The sequence below is a fragment of the Salmo salar genome, chromosome 14 (assembly GCF_965601325.2).
Source record: "Salmo salar chromosome 14, fSalSal1, whole genome shotgun sequence".
Classification (NCBI taxonomy): Eukaryota; Metazoa; Chordata; class Actinopteri; order Salmoniformes; family Salmonidae; genus Salmo; species Salmo salar.
The window spans coordinates 64,439,644-64,459,840 of NC_138304.1; the positions used below are offsets into that span (position 1 = coordinate 64,439,644).

The following is a 20,197-nucleotide window of genomic DNA, read 5'->3' on the forward strand; positions in this document are numbered from 1 at the left end:
TCTCTGCCTCGGTCATCCTTGCCCGCACCTGCAATCCCATACCTCTTTCACTCCACGGGGAGTTGAGTGTAGCAGGGTGTTGCATTCCCTCCTCCAAGAGGCGTGCGTAACATAATGGGGGCTCATCTGGGATTTGAACCCGGGACCTCTCTTAACTGGAGAACAAGCTGATCAAAAGCCCATACAAATCTTACAAGACACCGGTGTGGCACAGTAAAAGGAGTCACATTGCTACTAGGGAACAATATCGCTGGTGGTAACGTCACTCCTGTGTTAGAGGTAAAAGACAAGCCAGAAACCAAAACTACAGATGATAAATTGGTTCAAGTGAAATCGCACACCAATTACATGGCATTCTGTCTGTCACCCCCAAGAAGGTGATTGAATGTCAAAAGGGAGACACTAGCAAGTGTTTTGCTTCGGTAATTTCCACCGAGGAAGCTAAAACTACGGAGACCGCCTACTTCATGGAAGCAGGAGTTTTGATGCGTAAATGGGTAGCTCATAACAGTTAGTGACTGGAGTGAAGTGTGTCAAGTGGTTGTTCCTACAGCGTTCCGACAGCAACTGCTGTCACTCGCCCATGACCAGGCGTGGTCCGGACATTTGGGGATCACAAAGACTTATAACAGAGTCCTTCGACATTTCTTCTGGCCAGGTTTGAAGTCTGACGTGGTTTAATTTTGTAAAACATGTCATGCACACCAACTCACTGGGAAAGCGAATCAAACAGTTCCTTGTGCGCCGCTCTGCCCGATTCTTGTGGTGGGGGAACCGTTTGAACGAGTGATAAATCGATTTTCTAGGTCCGTTGCCGAAAGCCAGGTCAGGTAACCAGTACTTACTAACAATGTGCAGTGCTACTCGATACCCAGAGGCTATCCCTCTCCGTACTATAACGGCTAAGACTGTAGTGAAGTTCTTCTCTACGTTTGGACTCCCTAAAGTAATCCAAACTGATCAGGGAACCAACTTCGCCAAAACTGTTCTCAGATGTGTTAAAGACACTGTATTTCCCATCAGGTCTCCAATCCGTATCATCCGGAGAGTCAAGGGGCCCTTGAACGCTGGCTTCCAAACTCTCCAAAACAAATGGCAATATCCTTAGCAGGACAAGCATTTGCCCAGATTACTGTTTTAGTTTACCATCCCTTGACGTTAATGTACTAAAAGAAATTGGGGATGGCCGACCTCTAACATCTAGAGGGGAATAAGGGAAACCAAGAATAGCAGAATTCACCGAGTCCAGATCAAATCGGTCCTGACAAAACAAGATGATTCAAAACACATTTGATTTCTAATGGGGCTACCTACGCCCTCCAGAATTCCTTGCATAATGTCTTACGGAGTTTGTATATCAAAGGCTGAGAATTCAACTAACTTGCTCCTTCTATTGATCCCATAGGTTGTTCTCAGGCTGTTGCGAAGCAAGTCCGTCTTTGCCTTTTCTATTTCATCACACTGTCTGACATGCTTCCCCAATGTCCTTTTAGTATATGCATCCTCATTGAAGTGTGACTGCATGTCCTCAAAAGAACACTCAGTGTCTGCACTTACTGTAGGCAAAGCCTCTTTGAACCCTGATAGTTCATGTTGTGCCAGGGTGTCTCCAGAGAGAGGCCAAGGCACCATAAATCGTTTTCTCTCCATTAAGTTTGCATTTTAACCCCACTGTACAATGCATCCATGTCTTCCTTGATTCTATTCAATATTACATCTACACCAGATTGACGGCGGTCTGCTGATCTAGCCATGGCAAGTAGCCTGATAGCAGCCAGTTTAGACCTGTATTTTGGATTTATATTTCCTAGGGTGTAGTACACCATTAACTTGTTTTTGATGCAAAGGATCCTAGTGGATTACAGATCTCTATTTCACCTGTGTACAGAACAATCTGCAATGCTTTTGCCTCTGAAAATAAGGGATGTGATTTTAGAAGACCACCAACAATGTCATGAAAAAAGAACTTTCCCTGCACATCTGGGGTCCCTTTTCAACCATAGACACAATCCTTGGGTGTGATAACAACTGTTCTAGACTTTTGACTAATGGTACAGAATGAAATAATTTGTCTTTGATGAAAAAGTATTTTGATCCTCCACATTTCATCCTGCATATGGTTCGAGCAATTGGAATTTCCTCTGCGTCCAAACAGCTAAACTGCTTCTTAATAACTGTCCTGTCTAAATGTTGCTGCAACGTCAGCAAAAGGGGTCAATGAAATTGTCAAATATATCCATTGCATCTTTTTCAAGTTGACCTGATGTGCTTCCTGAATGCTTCTTTAGCACTGCCGCCATCTGCTTCCTGAAGTTGTCCAATAGTGATGATTGATACTGCTGTACCCCAGCAACAATGTCATTCACGCCTTTGAGTGAGAGAGACAGATCAATCAGAGGTTGGAACACACCATCATGTATACTTATGATATACAGATTTTGCTTATGACATTAACATAAGGGATCAACAATACTAAGGCGGACAACCTAGCACTAAGAATGAACTCAACCATCACTGAACCACTACAAAATGCTCTGCATAATGTAACTAACCAAATGCTGTGCTCTGTTCAGAAAAAAAAACATCTTACCTGTGTGACGATGCTTGGCTCTGGCATTTATCACAAAAGCAGTGGCATGTGTTGTCAACCCCCCCCCCCCCCCCCCCCAAAAGGTTGACATTAAATGTTCTATCCTGACATGTGCAGGCTGGACATTACTAGTACATGACAAGTATAACGTTTGTGACAGGAAAAGTGATTGTGAAGACTATGAATGCTATTAGTATAGCCAAGTACTTAAAAAAAAATATGGTCAATTTCAGTAGATTGATTGCCAACAACCGAGCAACTTACTTGTTGCACTGTGACAGCTCCATGTTGGTCAATGCCCCTTTGCCCTTCATCCAAGTCAGGTGTATGGAGTTGCTGATCAGTGATGCTAGAGTTAGCTAGAAGCTAATCGGGATGAATGTTGTCCTGTGTACCACATATCAAAGAAACAGATTATTATTTTAAACTGTATTGTTTCACCAATAGAGCTTTAAGTATTTTGTTCCCATTTATCATTTTCACATTAACCCAGCTTTAGCCATTATAGCTAAAATGATCAAATAGTTCATTAAAAAAAAAGTTTAACCTAGAAAGAAAAAGAATCCTAGCAAGCTACTTACTTGTTCCGGTAGTACTTGGCTTTCCTCCGATGGCTGTTCACCTGGTCCGGTGCCTTCAAGTAGGTGTTGAAGGTGTCTTCTCTTTACATGATAGAAGGAATTGTACACTCTATATTCCTCAGTGCATCCGTCAATACCACAGAGCAACTAGAAATCAGGGCTGCGACTGTGCAATCTATTGATACGGCTCAATAACAGTTTCAATGAAAAAGTAATAAAAACGCAGCAGATAACGCACCGCCAAAGCATCTTGAACGTTACTAAAAGCAAACTCAGGTAAAACGGTCCCGCTGCTTTTGATGAAAAGAGCGTAAATAACTGAAAATTATGTTCAGAAGTATTTATAATACGACCAAGTAATTTGATTGGAGTAGAGTATAACAGCACGGACTTTTAACGATACATGTATCACTCCGCTTTACAGGTGTTCTAATAAACTTTAATTATATTAACGATCGTTATCTTAGATTGTAACAAACTTCGCACCGCAAAGATGAACATATTTCCACTAACATTTGAGTTAAATTATGAATGGTCATCAGGAGAGGACGGTAATGTGTAGACCTACACAAAGTAGCAAGCTAGTGTGAAGGAAAATGTTTGTGGTGCTTGGCAACAGTCCAGCCCAGTTGTGGAACTGTATGTGTTGGCGGAGCAAAATAAGCAAATCAATCTTTTGGTGCTTGTTACTGTTAACTAATAAATGGCGCTTGTAGAACTGTTGTATAAAAGCAACATTACACTCGAGGTCATGCTGTTACACTGATTATTATCTTCAGCACTCGGTCTATGGCCTCGTACCTACGACCGAATCACAGCCGTGCTGATATTCAGCACTCCGTCACATTATCTAGCTACATAAGGGAGGCCTATAAATAAAAAGTCAAAGACGGTCCAAATCTTTGAGTCATTTAACACCATGAATGAAGATGGAATGGATTACACATATCCGGGCATGGATCATATATCAACCGCAGTGTTAAAAGGTAATGTCAATTTGTTTATACCATCTACCTTTCTCCTTAGCAAGCTAACGTTCATTTGAATTGGAAAGTTGGCAAACCAAGTTAGCATGCTAATTTTAACTAGGTAACGTTGACTGTTAGACATTAACTGCACAAATGGCCATTTGTTGAAAACACTTGAACTTTGGTTAGAGTGATAGTGCTTTATTGCCAGAAATAGCGTACGGTGTAAATGTGCCCTAATGACTGACACCGTCGATTATTTAGCGTCGCCGTCTTTGGCGCCCTTTCTGTTGACAATAGAAAATAAATAGAAAGGGCGCCAAAGACGGCTTGCTAGGCAAGCAAAGATTAACGTAACTAAGATTTTCAATATGGGCGACAATTTAGCGTTTAGTTATTTTCATTAGCTTGCACTATCTTTTGGTTTAAAGTAATTAACGTCAACGTTAATGATATACTGGTAGTCTAATTTTGTTAGCTAACAGTAGCTAGCTTGGTAAATCATTCCTGCATTAACTGAAAAGGGAAGACAGTATGCTAATGTCTCAACCTATATCAACCTGACACTTTGCATCTATAAACTATGTATTAGTTGCTAATTACTTAACTCTTTACCATGCGGTTAAATGTGTTTTCCAGCTGCTAATATAAGCACAGACATGCTGCCCAGCCTCTCTAAGGAGGATTTACATGATCTCCCTCCCGGGCCAGAGCACTTCTTCAGAAGGAGAACCATTTGGAGACTGTCTCATTTTCACCATGAGTAAATGTTATATTTTGACATTTAATCTAACCATGCAGACAGTGTTTCCTGTTAAACAAAGAAGCATTTCCTGGCCATTACAATACATGTATCTAAAGATGTAGTTGTTTTGGTGGTGTTCTTTGCCTTTATAATTACCATTAAATAAATGTATGTCTTATACAGGGTCAAGAATCAGACCTGTGTAGACCAGGCACCTCCTCTGGGACCTATTGGATACCTGGCAGCCAAATTGCAAAACATCTGACACTTAAAATAGAAGGGATGTGCTTCATTCATATCAAATCAGAGCAACATGTGTCTGCTTGTATCGTTTCATTTCTGAATTCGATTTTGTTTAGTGATTTATAACAAACAATGTTGTTTGTTAGGAAACTGAAGAAGCAGCTTTTGAAAAGGATTCAGAATGTGACAACCCCCAAAAAGTAGCAGGGAGCGACCCCTTCAAGAAAGAGGCCACGAAGCCTTAGCTTTCAGAGCAGCCAGGAGATGTCCACTGATGAGACTGATGAATCCACCTCCTCAACTTTGATCTTGGAGAGATCCCCACAATCTAGATGCAGCACCCCAGAGGTTGAACAGTTGGATGGTAAGTACACAAATTGAAATAGTCGATGGTGTTTCCGTATAAATGCAACTTCTACTACTACTCTAAACGAGGGACTAGAAACAAAGTGACTATTTAGTCTTAAGTGTTTCCTGTGGAATGAGAGGTTTGGGGGGGGGGGTAGTACCAGCGGAAACATTGGTCTTAATAATTTCAGTCTACATGAATTAATTGGTCGGGTTTATAATGTGTTCTGGCATCAAAAACTACTGAGAGCCTACAGAACCAGACATTATAAAACTCTACAGGAGATGTACAAAACCAAAGCCAGACCCAACCAGAAGGATGTTTCCCAGCTCCTGGGCCTTGAATTCCAAGCAAGACGGGCCTTTATCGACTGATGCTACCAAGGAGCAGGACAGACCTACCAAGATACTTCAAGCGTATCCCTGCTTCAGAGAACTGGGTCATGTAAACAAATGTATTAATTTTAAGTAGGCCTATGCTTCCTTAGCCTGGTAAACACCAGACCAAATCTCAAATGAGATACGGTGTGGCAACTGAGCAGCGTGAGAAGCCATAGCAGGGACGGAGGTAAACTACTTCGGGCAAATGTAAAACAGTGAGCTCGCGAGAATTCGGACTGGTAGTAACCAGGCTAATGCTTCCTATGCCTCCAGCTAGATAGTGTAAGACTCTCTCTGTCTCGGTCTGTCTGTGTGTGTGTCAGGTTATGGATGAACTCCGGCGGATCCTCGATCGAGGGAATTCTAAAGTATTAATGTTTGTTTAAATATTTGGCTGCAGTAAATCAAATGAGACTAGTTTAGTTTAACAGTGAAGAACTCAATCGCCATGAAGGCTTTACCAGACATGTTCCCATCACCTGTGGCTCCAAAGAAATAAGGACATGCAAGTGAGGCTATGCTCACATCCTTGGAGGTAAGAAATGTGTGCATGTATTAGAATTTTCATATTACTTGACCATAACATACAAAGAGTGAATTGTTTGAGGTCACTTTTGTTTCTCGTGTGTGTGTGTGTGTGTGTGTGTGTGTGTGTGTCAGTCTGCAGAAGACCCCAACACCTTTCTTCAGGTGAGACCACTCTTCAGCCCTGTCGTGATTGTCTGCGAAACCAACTGCATACTGGCCATTGGAACCATGCCTGTGGTGACCTTCCCAAAAGAGGACATCTATGCCAGCGTGATGCATCTCATGGCGTTATTACACCTTTACCTCACATATCCCAAGTGCATTGCGACACTCCTCTCTGTGCTGCAGACAGAAGTCCTCTCGGACGCCATCCACAACCAGGACATGACTTCTTCATATAAAAAAGGCTATGGCCGAGTGGAAAAAGTTCATTACTGACTAGGGTTGCACGATACAATTTTTTTCATTTCCGGTCCCGATAACAGAACTTTGTATTGGCCGATCCGAGAACCGATAACCTTTAATAAATAGGCAGGGCGTTTGTTGTTTATTATAAGAAGGTTTAAAGCACAGTTACGTTTGTTATCTTGTCATAGGTCTTACATTTTCACCTTGACCACCAATGGCATTTGTTGTTTTTGCATCCTTTGTTCTGCCAATATCAGCCTCTGGATATACTGAGTCCTCAATAAAGTGAAAAGAAATGAGATTCATTCGTTCTTTAAGCAGGCCAATCTCATTTCTAGTAGAAGTACATTTCTTAGTCAGGGTTACTTATTTTAAGCACAATATGCAATTTTTCTGTAAATTCCAGGGTATATAGCCTTATTTCAAGACGATTGCAATAGCATGTTCCTGTTCTGTTGGCAAATAATTTTGCTTATTTTAAGTAATATTTTACTGCTTGTTTTTGAGAGCTGACTTTTTGCCGTGTAGTCTTAACATCTGGCACAATTGCCAGAAAATACACTAACATCCGTTTAAGTTCTTCCAAATATTTATTGCGCAGAGATTGAGATCCTCTGTCCAACTTTCACTCAAAACTCTCCTGTCGGATTTATATATACAGTGCATTTGGTATTCCGACCCCTTGACTTTTTCACTTTTTCCACATTTTGTTACGTTACAGCCTTATTCTAAAATGGATTCAATATATTTTTTCTCAACAATCTACACACAATACCCCATAATGACTAGAGGTCGACCAATTCATCGGAATGGCCGATTAATTAGGGCCGATTTCAAGTTTTCATAAATCGGTAATCGGTATTTTTGGCCACCAATTTGCCAATTTTAATTTTTAATTTACACTTATTTAACTAGGCAAGTCAGATTAAGAACACATTCATATTTACAAAGACGGCCTAGAAACGGGGGTTAACTGCCTTGTTCAGGGGGGATTCGTTTTTGCAACCTTCGGTTACCAGTCCAACGCTCTAACCACCTGCCTTACATTGCACTCCGCAAGGATTAACAGGCTGACTACCTGTTACGTGAGGGCAGCAAGAAGCAAAGGTAAGTTGCTAGCTAGCATTAGACTTAGATTAGCATTAGACATTAGACTAAAAAATATCAATCTTAACATAATCACTAGTTAACTACACATGGTTGATGATATTACTAGTTTATCTAACGTGTCCTGCGTTGCATATAATCGATGCGGTGCCTGTTAATTTTCATTGAATCACAGCCTACTTCGACAAACGGGTGTTGATTTAACAAGCGCATTTGCGAAAAAAGTACTGTCGTTGCACCAATGTACCTAACCATAAACATCAATGCCTAACAGGAATATTTAGACTTAGCCACCCGTTTGATAAAATACGGAATGGTTCCGTATGTCACTGAAAGAAAAAAAAACGTTTTGTTTTCGAGATGATAGTTTCCGGATTCGACCATATTAATGACCTAAGGCTCGTATTTCTGTGTGTTTATTATATTATAATTAAGTCTATGATTTGATAGAGCAGTCTGACTGAGCGGTGGTAGGCAGCAGCAGGCTCGTAAGCATTCATTCAAACAGCCCTTCGCTGTGCTTCAAGCATTGCGCTGTTCATGACTTCAACCTGGGTGGGTATAATTTGTGGAACGTTCCAACAGGAAACTATTCCAAAAACTTCGTAAATAACAAGGTTTCCAAAAAACAACGCATACAAAGTTGTATAGCGGCAGAATAAGATACTGGGTAGGGAGTGGTCTATTTCATTGCGTTTTTCACTCATCACATTTATTCCGAAAAATGTCTGTCCTCACGTCTGTTTGCCTATGGACAAACATTAAGAATAAGCTACGTGGTGAGTTAGCTAGGTTTGTATGCGTTGCTACTTTGTATGCGTTGTTGGTTGGCAACCATTTACTTTACGTTTTTTGGAACAGATTCCTGTTGGAACGTTCCACAAATTATACCCACCCCTTCAAGCCTATCAACTCCCAAGATTAGGCTGGTGTAACCGATGTGAAATGGCTAGCTAGTTAGTTGGGTGCACACTAATAGCGTTTCAAACGTCACTCGCTCTGAGACTTGGAGTAGTTATTTCCCTTCCTCTGCATGGGTAACGCTGCTTCGAGGGTGGCTGTTGTCGATATGTTCCTGGTTTGAGCCCAGGTAGGAGTGAGGAGAGGGACGGAAGCTATACTGTTACACTGGCAATACTAAAGTGCTTATAAGAACATCCAATAGTCAAAGGTATATGAAATACAAATCGTATAGAGAGAAATAGTCCTATAATAACTACAACCTGAAACTTCTTACCTGGGAATATTGAAGACTCATGTTAAAAGGAACCACTAGCTTTCATATGTTCCCATGTTCTGAGCAAGGCACTTAAACGTTAGCTTTCTTACATGGCATATATTGCACTTTTGCTTCTCCAACACTTTGTTTTGCATTATTTAAACCAAAATGAACATGTTTCATTATTTATTTGAGGCCAAATTGATTTTATTGATGTATTATATTAAGTTAAAATAAGTGTTCATTCAGTATTGTTGTAATTGTCATTATTATAAAAAAATATATATATAATAATAATAATAATAATAATAATAATAATAATAATAATAATAATAATAATAATACAAAAAAAATAATAATAAATAAAATCGGCCGAGTAATCGGTATCGGCCTTTTGGGGGGGGGGGGGGGGGGGGGGGGGGGGCATCCAATAATCGGTATCGGCGTTAATCATAATCGGTCGACCTCTAATAATGACAAAGCAAAAACAGGTTTAGAAATGTATTAAAAATAAAAAAAACATACCTTATTTAGATATGTGTTCAGACCCTTTGCTATGAGACTCAATTGAGCTCAGGCACATCTTGTTTACATTGATCATTTTTTAGATGTTTCTACAACTTGGAGTTCACCTGTGGTAAATTCAATTGATTGGAAATGATTTGGAAAGGCCCACAGCTGTTTATATAAGGTCCCACAGTTGACGGTGCACGTCAGAGCAAAAACCAAGCCATGAGGTCGAAGGAATTGTCCGTAGAGCTCCGGACAGGGTTTTGTTGAGGCACAGATCTGGGGAAGGGTAACAAAACATTTCTGAAGCATTGAAGGTCCCTAAGAACAGTGGCCTCCATCATTCTTAAAATGGAAGAGGTTTGGAACCACCAGACTCCTGGCCAAACTGTAAAATCAGGGGAGAAGGGTCTTGGTCTGGGAGGTGACCAAGAACCCGATGGTCACTCAAGGCGCTCGTCTGTGGAGATGGGAGAACCTTCCAGAAGGACAACCATCTCTGTAGCACTCTACCAATCAGGCCTTTATGGTAGAGTTGCCAGACAGAAGCCACTCCTCAGTAAAAAGGCACATGACAGCCCACTTGGAGTTTGCCAAAAGGCACCTAAAGACTCAGACCATAAGAAACAAGAGATTCTCTGGTCTGATGAAACCAAGATTTAACTCTTTGGCCTGAATGCCAAGCACCACATCTGGAGGAAACCTGGCACCATCCCTACGGTGAAGCGTGATGGCAGTATCATGCTGTGGGGATGTTTTTCAGCAGCAGGGACTGAGAGACTAGTCAGGATCGAGGGAAAGATGAACGGAGCAAAGTACAGAGAGATCCTTGATGAAAACCTGCTCAGGACAGACTGGGGGCAAAGGTTCACCTTCCAACAGGACAACAACCCTAAGCACACAGCCAAGACAATGTAGGAGTGTCTTTGGGACACTCACGTCTCTGAATGTCCTGGAGTGGCCCAACCTGAGCGAAGTTCTCTGGAGAGACCTGAAAATAGCTGTGCAACAACGCTCCCATCCAACCTGACAGAGCTTGATAGGATCTGCAGAGAAGAATGGGAGAAACTCCCCAAATACAGGTGTGCCAAGCTTGTAGCGTCATACCCAAGATGACTTGGGGCTGTAATCGCTGCCAAAGGTGCTTCAACAAAATACTGAGTAAAGTGTCTGAATACTTATGTGACTGATATTTCAGTGTATTTTTTTAATACATTTGTAAAAATTTCTAAACCCTTTTTTGCTTTGTCATAATGGGGTAATGTATGTAGATTGAGAAGAAAACCCCCCAGATTTAAGTCAATTTTAGAATAAGGCTGTAACGTAACAAAATGTGAAAAAGTGAAGGGGTCTGAATACTTTCCAAATGCACTGTAGTTATGCACATGCAGAAAAGGGATTTATTTCAAATTATAAACCAAAATTGGGTCTGAAGTCGTTACAAGTTCCGTTGATACTCTTTCCTAATTGGCTTGATAATGCTATGGAAAAAGGGTTTATTGGATAAATGCTGCAACTCCTCTCTTGCAGTGTAAAAAAATTGCCTAGTTCAGGTCTTTTGGGCAGGTTTGAGTGGTCATTGGGCTAGAGATTTTAGCTAGACCTGGCATGGAGTGTCATAAGCGGGGTTTGCAGTTTTGGGACTTTAGTATTGATTTATTAAACAAGGCAAGCTCAAACAGGCAAAGTATTTAATAGATTTAAGTATTTGAAACCCAGGTCTGGCTGGCACACCAGAGGTTGGTACAGGTTGGATATCAGGGATCATCAACTAGATTCAGCCGCGGGCCGATTTGTTCTTGGGTGGATGGTCGGGGGGCCGGAACACAATTACAAATAATTTGTAGACTGCAAATTGACTGCAAGAAGGCCAAACAGATACAGTATAATGTTTGCATAAAACAATCATTTCAAACCTTGCTTACATTTGTATACAATCACGTGTCACTATTATTTGTGGGAATACTTCTTAAATTAAAATCACTTGGAGCCGATTTCGTGGTGTTATTACAGTCTTATGTCCTACTATGAAACAAAAAGCATTTTATTTTTTTTTATTTTTTTTAGGTGTGGGGGATAAAACAAGTTGAGGCCACCAGTTGGGAAACCCTGGTGTATATCTTACCTCTGGGGACAGCATGGTCCAACTGTTGGTCGAGGATCCACTGCGGCTGCTGCCTGTGCTGCTGCTGTCAGACATTGCCCCCTTGGTGCTCAGCACAGCAACTACAACTTATTCTGTAGAGGACAGAGATTCACTGACTCATGTAACAAATGTCATTATGAATCACCCAATAATAACTCATTATGTGGTTTTAAAATGTCTGCAGTTTCTACATATATACTTGCACCGTGTTCTCATTATGCAATTGAAGAAACTATTCATATAGGCCTAAAAGTATCTAAGTAGAGAAGAAATATCACGACAGTATATTACCACGGCTTTGGAAAAGTCATTTTTCAAACCAACATATCAGAAATTGAATTACACCAAAATGTCACAATTGGGCTACAGTGAAGAATTTGACACTAAGAAAACCATCTGAGAAATAGACTGCATAGCCTACCTTAAACTCCAGTTGCAATAATTGTAATCTGTAACCTACACAAAAGCCTATACGCCCTACAAAAAGTAAGAAATTGCAAAAATGTAGAGACATTGATAACATTGGCAAACATAGTTAGTGAATTGCGATAGAGGGAGTGGCCATTTTAAAAACAGACTGACCCTTTTTTGTATTCTCACTTGTATAATCTATTTACATATACTTCAGACACGCCACTATGGGTTTCTTTACGGTACCCATGCCAAAAATAGATGTAATGCGTCGCTTAGTTATGTATAGAGCCATGTCATCATAGAATGGTCTGGCACAAGAGGTTACTCAGGCAAAAAGCAAGTTTAACTTTAAAAACATATCACAGCGCCTCTCTTATTTCTAATGATCCAATTTAAACTGTACTGTATTTAAAAATGTACATATGAAGTGTGTAAACAGTATTTTTGCTGTCATACACACACACACATCAGTTTCTCTGGTTTTACTATCTATAGGTATGCGCTTGGGTAAAATTAACATTTTTGTTTTATTCTAACTATTGGCAACATTTTTCCCAAATAAAAATAGACATTTATTTGCAGAAAATGACAATTGGTCAAAATAACAAAAGATGCAGTGTTGTCAGACCTCGAATAATGCAAAGAAAATAAGTTCATATTCATTTCTAAACACAATACAAATGTTTTAACTTAGGAAGAGTTCAGAAATCAATATTTGGTGGAATAACCCTGATTTTCTATCACAGCTTTCATGCATCTTGGCATGCTCTCCACCAATCTTTCACATTGATGTTGGGTGACTTTATGCCACTCCTGGCGCAAAAATTCAAGCAGCTCGGCTTTGTTTGATGGCTTGTGACCATCCATCTTCCTCTTGATCACATTCCAGAGGTTTTCAATGGGGTTCAGGTCTGGAGATTGGGCTGGCCATCTACACTTTGATTGACCTGGCTGTGTGTCATGGAGCATTGTCCTGCTGGAAAAAACAATCCTCAGAGTCGGGGAACATTGTCAGAGCAGAAGGAAGCAAGTTCTTCCAGGACAACCTTGTGCGTGGCTTGATTCATGCGTCCTTCAAAGATTCCAGACTTGCTGAAGCACCCCCAGATCATCACTGATCCTCCACCAAATTCCACAGTGGGTGTGAGACCTGGAGAGGCCTACAAGCCAGTGTCTCACACCCACTGAAATTTGGTGGAGGATTGGTGATGATCTGGGGACGAACAGATCAAGACCCTGTCATGGCAGCCCAATCTCCAGACCTTTTTTTTTGCGTTATTCAAGGTCTGGCAAAACTGCATCTTTTTTGTTATTTTGACCAGTTGTCATTTTCTGCAAATAAATGCTCTAAATGACATTTTGGGGGGGGAATTTGGGAGAAATGTTGTCAGTAGTTTATAGAAAACCAAAATGTTCATGTTACCCAAACACATACCTAAAAATAGTAACTGAATTTTGCAGGGGTCTCATATATATATATATATATATATATATATATATATATATATATATATATATATATGAGAGCGAGAGATACAAACACACAGTTGAAGTCAGTAGTTTACATTCACCTTAGCCAAATACATTTAAACTCAGTTTCACAGTTCCTGACATTTAATCCTAGTAAAAATTCCCTGTCTTAGGTCAGTTAGGATCACCACTTTATTTTAAGAATGTGAAATGTCAGAATAACAGTGGAGAATGATTTCAGCTTTTATTTCTTTCGTCACATTCTCAGTATGTAAACTTCCGACTTCAACTGTATGTATGTATGTATGTATGTATGTATGTATGTATGTATGTATGTATGTATGCATGTATGTATGCATGTATGTATGCATGTATGTATGACTAATTTTATTTAATGTCATATCTTGTCTATTACTGTTCTGTACTTTCATAGGGCGGCAGGTAGCCTAGTGGTTAGAGCGTTGGACCAGTAACCGAAAGGTTGCTAAATCGAAGCCCTGAGCTGACAAGGTAAAAATCTGTTGTTCTGCCCCTGAACAAGGCTGTCCCTCGACTGTCATTCTAAATAAGAATGTTTTAACTGACTTGCCTAGTTTAAGGTTAACATAAATATTTGTACTTTTTATGCGGACCCCAGGTAGAGTAGCTGCTGCATGTGCAGTAGCTAATGAGGCTCCTAATAAACTAAACCTTGCTTGATTAGGGCCTCACGCTGTAGCCTCAATTGCATCTATCGTATCTGTGCCGTTCAGATATGAGCAAAAAGTCAGATCCAGTTGGAACTTAGGCTGGAGGCTAGTTGTTAGCTTGGTAGCTAAACAAAACCTGAGCTTTCGATTAGTCTTCGACAAAACCAGGACGACATGTTCTCTTTTTAGCCAGAGCCTTACATTTCCGTTGTGAATTGTCCCCGATTGCTCCAGCGAGAGGTGAAATAAGAGTAGAAGTCGTGACACCAAACTCAAAGGAAATAAATGTTTGTAGACACATGCAGCATATTTTGATCAGCTTACCATGGTAAACAAAGGCTGCAGTATGCAATCACTCCCACAGTTAACCTCTCTCTTTCTCTCTCTCTCTCTCTCTCTCTTCCGCTTCCAATAGCGTTGACCACACAAAATAATTCCCCCAAAGTAATATTAGACATGTTCTTACCCCGCGTACTTCACTTCAATTTCACCGTTTTAGCTCGATAAGTCCTGGTATTATTTCACAGACAGCTTTGCTGTCGTGAACGTCGGAAAATGTGGGAATTCCAAGCTGCGTCACTCCAATGCTTCACACTGTCTTTTCCAATGGGATGTCAATATGGCCGTTTGCGTCACCTCCCTCAAACAGAACAGCCAACCAGGGTGAAGTGTTGTGTCAGGAAAACGGCTTGATTGACGTGCGCAGGTGAACGCGGTAGGTAATGGATACAGACCCCTTCCTTCACCGATGATAAGATGCTTGCATGTGCACATTATATACGGGAGTGGAGGCAACTTCAACCAGCCTTACATTGGACGTGTTTGCAGTGAGCTATATTTGTCGGGACTTCCAGCCTGACTATCCCACTTCAACCCCGTTGCATGAGATTGCCCATCTGTTTCATTATTGCCCCCTACTTTCGTCAGATTCTAAAATAAACGGTACAGTTTTGTCTGTCTATGTTGGACACCTGTAGACCTATTGTAATTTATTGTAACCATGAAATATCATCCCAAACCACATTTGAACTCCTTAAGTTCATATACCGAATAAAAATCTAAAATTCAATGTGTTTCCATCACATTTTTAACTCTGCCGATAGTTTTGTCACAAAAACTGTTGCGTTAAATAGCAAATGTGCCTACTCTGGTCTTCGCACGTGTGCTCTAGCCAACAGCTGGCAGATACAGTGCAGGAAGGCGTAGGCTAGTCTACATAATGAGATTATGAATAAAAGGGAGAATATTTTTATTTGTCAAATGGCAGTCAAGCATTATTATGTCACCAGAATCAGACCCTTGATATTTCTTGGAAAGGAGCATCAAGATCACTGTGCACTTTCACCATCCTGTGAAGTTCATCATAAGTAATTTAATCTTTAGCCTAATAAACTGCATGGTTTCCCGAGTTGTAGTGGGAGGACCACACACCATATCATGACTCCAAGTTTACTTCTATACGATGTTTTTTATATCAATAATTGTGCATTGGGCGTTTCCACCGCCATTTCTCATATAATACATATTACCGACACTAAGAAATATCCCACCATGTCGAACAAACAAATGATCTGTCGGCATTTACAAAATTGCACTGAAACTTCCTGTTTCTATCACAGCTGTTGTGATTTGTTTTCTTTCGTTATGTCTTTACTCACATAAGAACTGGATGGAAATGTGGTTATTCAGTGTCAAATTTAGTCAACAAAAAATGTAATTGCTAATTTGCTACATGAGGCTTATTTGATCAAGTAGAAGTTTTGTAATGGTTAAGTTGTTACGAATGCACTGTTAAAAGTGGACCACATGTGGCATTTCAGCAACTTTGGGGAAAAAAATACTATATAAGAGTTGTGCCTGTATTCATAGAGATATCTCCTGTTGTCATAAAGATACAGGACTCATCATGGCTATAACCTGATTTAACATGGACATTGCCATTGAAGTATTCTACCATTTTAAAGTAGTCAACTGGGTGGGGATTCCTATAAGTTGGCAGCAATCAGCCAATGAAAAAGAAGATAATTGACCACTTTAAAATTGAGATAACCTCAATGGCACTGCCCATGCTATCACAGACTGTAATGGAGCCTAGTTAAGAACAAATTCTTGTTTTCAATGACGGCCTAGGAACACTGCCTTGTTCAGGGGCAGAAAGACAGAATTTTACCTTGTCAGCTCGGGGATTCAATTTTGCAACCTTTCAGTTACTAGTCTAATGCTCTAACCACTAGGCAACCTGCCACCAATGAGTCCTATCTTTCTCTGTGGCCTGCTGTTAAATGGTGTACGTGTCCTCTCATTGGCTAGAATGGTCACAGCAGATCTCGCCTCCTCCTGCCTGATTTCCATCTTTGAGGACTTAGAGCGGTCCATTCGACTATCTTATAAATATATGTATAAAATGATACCATTAGTGCTCCTTCAGAAAGTAACAGATGCATGACTTTTGTGTTCAAATACTTTTTTTTAAAGACAATTACATACATGCATAACATAGGTTTTCTTCATTTAGTAAATGTGCATGCAATAATAAAAGTTTTATTTAAGCGAAAAGGTACATTTTGTATGTACTACGTCACCACGCACTGATTTTTATCAGCAACAAGTCAGTTTGGTGGAAACACACCACTTGTGGGAAAATGTGCATATTTTCTTTATGTAGATTTTATTAGATTCACATGAAAATCTGTTGCCAATTGGATGGAAACCTAGCTACTGACCTCCATATCAAAATTCCTCACTTCGTGGGCTGTTTGTGGAGTTTGGGTGGAGTAAAACTTCTCTCTTCGCCTCTTCCTCAGTGTGGAACTACACTGGAAAAAAGCTGTCCTTGAAACAGTGTTGATATGTTCGTCAAAAGAGAGATCAGGGTCCAGAGTAACGCCAAGGTCAAGATTAATTGTCAGATTCAACAGAAGTTCTCTTTGTTTCTTGGGACCTATAGAACAAGCATCTCTGTTTTTTCCGAGTTTATAAGTAGAACATTTGCAGCCATCCACTTCCTTATGTCTGAAACACAGGCTTCCAGGGAGGGCAATTTTGGGGCTTCACCATGTTTCATCGAAATGTACAGCTGTGCGTCATCCGCATAGCAGTGAAAGTTAACATTATGTCTCCGAATAACATCACCAAGAGTTCAAATATATAGTGAAAACAAAGTGGTCCTAAAATGGAGCCTTGAGGAACACCAACATTTACATTTGATTTGTCAGAGGGCAAACCATCCACAGAGACAAACTAATGTCTTTCTGACAGATAAGATATAAACCAGGCCAGAACTTGTCCGTGTAGACCATTTTGGGTTTCCAATCTCTCCAAAAGAATGTGGTGATCAATGGTATCAAAAGCAGCACTAAGGTCTAGGAGCACGAGGACAGATGCAGAGCCTCGGTCTGATGCCATTAAAAGGTCATTTACCACCTTCACAAGTGCAGTCTCAGTCCTATGATGGGGTCTAAAACCAGACTGAAGCGTTTCGTATACATTGTTTGTCTTCAGGAAGGCAGTGAGTTGCTGCGCAACAGCTTTTTCTAAAATGTTTGAGAGGAATGGAAGATTCTATATAGGCCGATAGGTTTTTATATGTTCTGGGTCAAGTTTTGCCTTTTTCAAGAGAGGCTTTATTACTGCCACTTTTAGTGAGTTTGGTACACATCTGGTGGATAGAGAGCCGTTTGGCTCAGTTGGTAGAGCATGGTGTTTGCAACGCCAGGGTTATGGGTTCGATTCCCACAGGGGGCCAGTACGGGGGAGAAAAAGTATGTGTGAATTGTATGCATTCACTACTGTAAATTGCTCTGGATTGGATAAGAGTGTCTGCTAAATGACTAAAAATGTATTGTGTTCAACATAGGAGGGCCAAGCACAGGAAGCAGCTCTTTCAGTAATTTAGTTGGAATAGGGTCCAGTATGCAGCTTGAAGGTTTAGAGGCCATGACTATTTTCGTCAATGTGTCAAGAGATATAGTATTAAAAAACCTGAGTGTCTCCCTTGATCCTAGGTCCTGGCAGAGTTGTGCAGACTCAGGACAACTGAGCTTTGGAGGAATACGCAGATTTAAAGAGGAGTCCGTAATTTGCTTTCTAATGATCATGATCTTTTCCTCAAAGAAGTTCATGAATTTATCACTGCTGAAGTGAAAATCATCCTCTCTTTGGGAATGCTGCTTTTTAGTTAGTTTTGTGAGAGTATCCAAAATACTTTTGGGATTGCTCTTATTTTCCTCATTTAAGTTGGAAAAATAGATGATCGAGCAGTAGAGAGGGCTCTTCGATTCTGCACGGTACTGTCTTTCCAAGATAGTCGGAAGACTTCCAGTTTGGTGTAGCGCCATTTCCGTTCCAATATTCTGGAAGCTTGCTTCAGAGTTTGGGTATATTCTGTATACCAGGGAGCTAGTTTCTTATGACAAAGGTTTTTTGTTTTTAGGGGTGCGACTGCATCTAGGGTATTGCGCAAAGTTAAATTGAGTTCCTCAGTTAGGTGGTTAACTGATTTTTGTACTCTGACGTCCTTGGGTAGGCGGAGGGAGTCTGGAAGGGCATCTAGGAATCTTTGGGTTGTCTGAGAATTTATAGCATGACTTTTGATGATCCTTGGTTGGGGTCTGAGCAGATTATTTGTTGCGATTGCAAGCATAATAAAACGGTGGTCCGATAGTCCAGGATTATTAGGAAAAACATTAAGATCCACAACATTTATTCCACGGGACAAAACTAGGTCCAGAGTATGACTGTGGCAGTGAGTAGGTCCGGAGACATGTTGGACAAAACCCACTGAGTCGATGACGGCTCCGAAAGCATTTTGGAGTGGGTCTGTGGACTTTTCCATGTGAATATTAAAGTCACAAAAAATTGGAATATTATCTGCCATTACTATAAGGTCCGATAGGTATTCAGGGAACTCAGTGAGGAACGCTGTATATGGCCCAGGAGGCCTGTAAACAGTAGCTATACAAAGTGATTGAGTAGGATGCATAGATTTCATGACTAGAAGCTCAAAAGACGAAACCGTCATTTTTTGTTTTTTGTACATTTAAATTTGCTATCATAAATGGTAGCAACACCGCTGCCTTTGCGGGATGCACGGAGGATATGGTCACTAGTGTAACCAGGAGGTGAGGCCTCATTTAACACAGTACATTCATCAGGCTTAAGCCATGTTTCGGTCAGGCAAATCACATCAAGATTATGATCAGTGATTAGTTCATTGACTATAACTGCCTTGGATGTGAGGGATCTAACATTAAGTAGCCCTATTTTGAGATGTGACGTATCACAATCTCTTTCAATAATGGCAGGAATGGAGGAGGTCTTTATTCTAGTGAGATTGCTAAGGCGAACACCGCCATGTTTAGTTTTGCCCAACCTAGGTCGAGGCACAGACACAGTCTCAATGGGGATAGCTGAGTTGACTACACTGACTGTGCTAGTGGCAGACTCCACTAAACTGGCAGCTGGCTAACAGCCTGCTGCCTCACCTGCGCCGTATCTCATTGTAGAGCTAGAGGAGTTATAGCCCTGTTTATGTTCATAGATAAGATGAGAGCGCCCCTCCAGCTAGGGTGGAGTCCATCACTCAGCAGGCCAGGCTTGGTCCTGTTTGTGGGTGAGTCCCAGAAAGAGGGCCAATTATCTACAAATTATATCTTTTGGGAGGGGCAGAAAACTTATTTCTACCAGCGATTGAGTTGTGAGACTGCTTTTAGAGCTCATCACTCCCCCTAACTGGGAGGGGACCAGAGACAATTACTCGATGCCGACACATCTTTCTAGCTGATTTACATGCTGAAGCTATGTTGCGCTTGGTGACCTCTGACTGTTTCATCTTAACATCGTCGGTGCCGA

The 20,197-nt window shown here is 40.7% G+C and overlaps 1 protein-coding gene across 3 annotated transcripts in view; it reads right to left on the reverse strand.

The window, feature by feature from the left end:
* The window catches only part of LOC106570109 (pre-B-cell leukemia transcription factor-interacting protein 1), a 37,575-nt gene extending 22,604 nt beyond the window's left edge, over positions 1-14,971 (reverse strand). For 2 of the 3 annotated variants that reach the window (XM_014142121.3, XM_014142119.3), the window contains exons 1-2: positions 14,814-14,971; positions 11,754-11,866 (exon numbers count right to left, since the gene is read on the reverse strand). In XM_014142121.3, coding sequence (XP_013997596.3) covers positions 11,754-11,828 — 75 coding nt within the window. In that variant the 5' untranslated portion in view covers positions 11,829-11,866; positions 14,814-14,971. The other variant, XM_014142120.3, reaches the window with a different exon arrangement.
* Between the last annotated feature and the right edge of the window lie 5,226 nt (positions 14,972-20,197).